The sequence below is a fragment of the Etheostoma spectabile genome, chromosome 14 (assembly GCF_008692095.1).
Source record: "Etheostoma spectabile isolate EspeVRDwgs_2016 chromosome 14, UIUC_Espe_1.0, whole genome shotgun sequence".
NCBI lineage: Eukaryota > Metazoa > Chordata > Actinopteri > Perciformes > Percidae > Etheostoma > Etheostoma spectabile.
In genome coordinates, this window is record NC_045746.1 from 2,184,972 (window position 1) to 2,186,073 (window position 1,102).

Consider the following 1,102-nt stretch of genomic DNA (forward strand, 5'->3'; position numbering starts at 1 on the left):
TGTGTGTGTGTGTGTGTACGTGTACGTGTGTACAAGTCCAAGGGCAGAAAAGTATTTATCATGACACAGGCAGATGAGGAATGATAAATGCGTTGAGTGACTCATGCAAGACAGATATAGGAGCCAGAGCCATTCACTCACTTTTTTTTCTCTCTCTCTCTCTCTCACATAGATTTACTTTTGCATGCATGTGGAAGAGATAAGTCACTATCAACTGCTGTTGTCCCGTAACTGTCACCTAGACTGATTCGCACTATAAACATTTTCTGAAATGATAACCTCTCGGCTGCCATTTTTATGCATAGTGAGGGTAAACCATCTACCTATTATAGAAATGTATATTCACTGAAACAATGCAAAATGTTAAGACTTGTTTTTTTTATTCATAAAGATGAATATGTGGTGCAATAAAATGCACTGGTAGTTCCAGTAAAATGAGTATGAAATGTGCATATCGGTATGTTCTATAAAAAAAATATAAGACAACAATTTGCTTGAATTTCAAAGACAAAGGTTAGTAAAGGACAATATGTTCTCTTATTAAGCATGACACAACTACAACACATTTACACTACAATACTTTGTGAGGTGATTTTGGCAATGACACAGCTTTTCTTGAACAAGATTATAAAACAACAGTGCATCTTTTGATATCATATTGTTCCACACAGACAAACACAGAATAATAAGAAAAACAAAATCAATGTTCATCATCTGTGTCCTCCTCTTCGTCCTCATCTTCCTCCACTTCAGATTCATCTTTGTCGACTTCTTCATCGTCTTCCTCCTCTCTTCTTGTCTGCCAACTGGAAGCTCTTTGTTGCTGTGACAACAAATAAACTGTCACTATGCAACTAAAACTATTAGCAGATAGTCATTAAACTTAATTTGTGCTTTCGCAGTTTTTTTCCTGAGCGTTTACCTTTTGAAGAAATACATGTACAGGTGTGAACACACCCCAATATGCACTAAAGTCATTAGGTTACATTTGTCTATTTGTAGTAAATTACTGTATATGTTGAAGTTCATATCATGGCATATGTATAATCTAAGCACGAGGCTATATGCATTGTCATGTTTTACCTTAGTAGTTTTTACCTTT

The 1,102-nt window shown here is 35.4% G+C and overlaps 1 protein-coding gene across 3 annotated transcripts in view; it reads right to left on the reverse strand.

Moving 5' to 3' along the window:
- Nucleotides 1-494: 494 nt before the first annotated feature.
- cibar1 (CBY1 interacting BAR domain containing 1) overlaps nt 495-1,102 on the reverse strand; it is a 10,243-nt gene continuing 9,635 nt past the window's right edge. For all 3 annotated transcript variants that reach the window (XM_032535968.1, XM_032535969.1, XM_032535967.1), the window contains one exon: nt 495-823. In XM_032535968.1, coding sequence (XP_032391859.1) covers nt 701-823 — 123 coding nt within the window. In that variant the 3' untranslated portion in view covers nt 495-700. The remainder of the gene's footprint in view (nt 824-1,102) is intronic.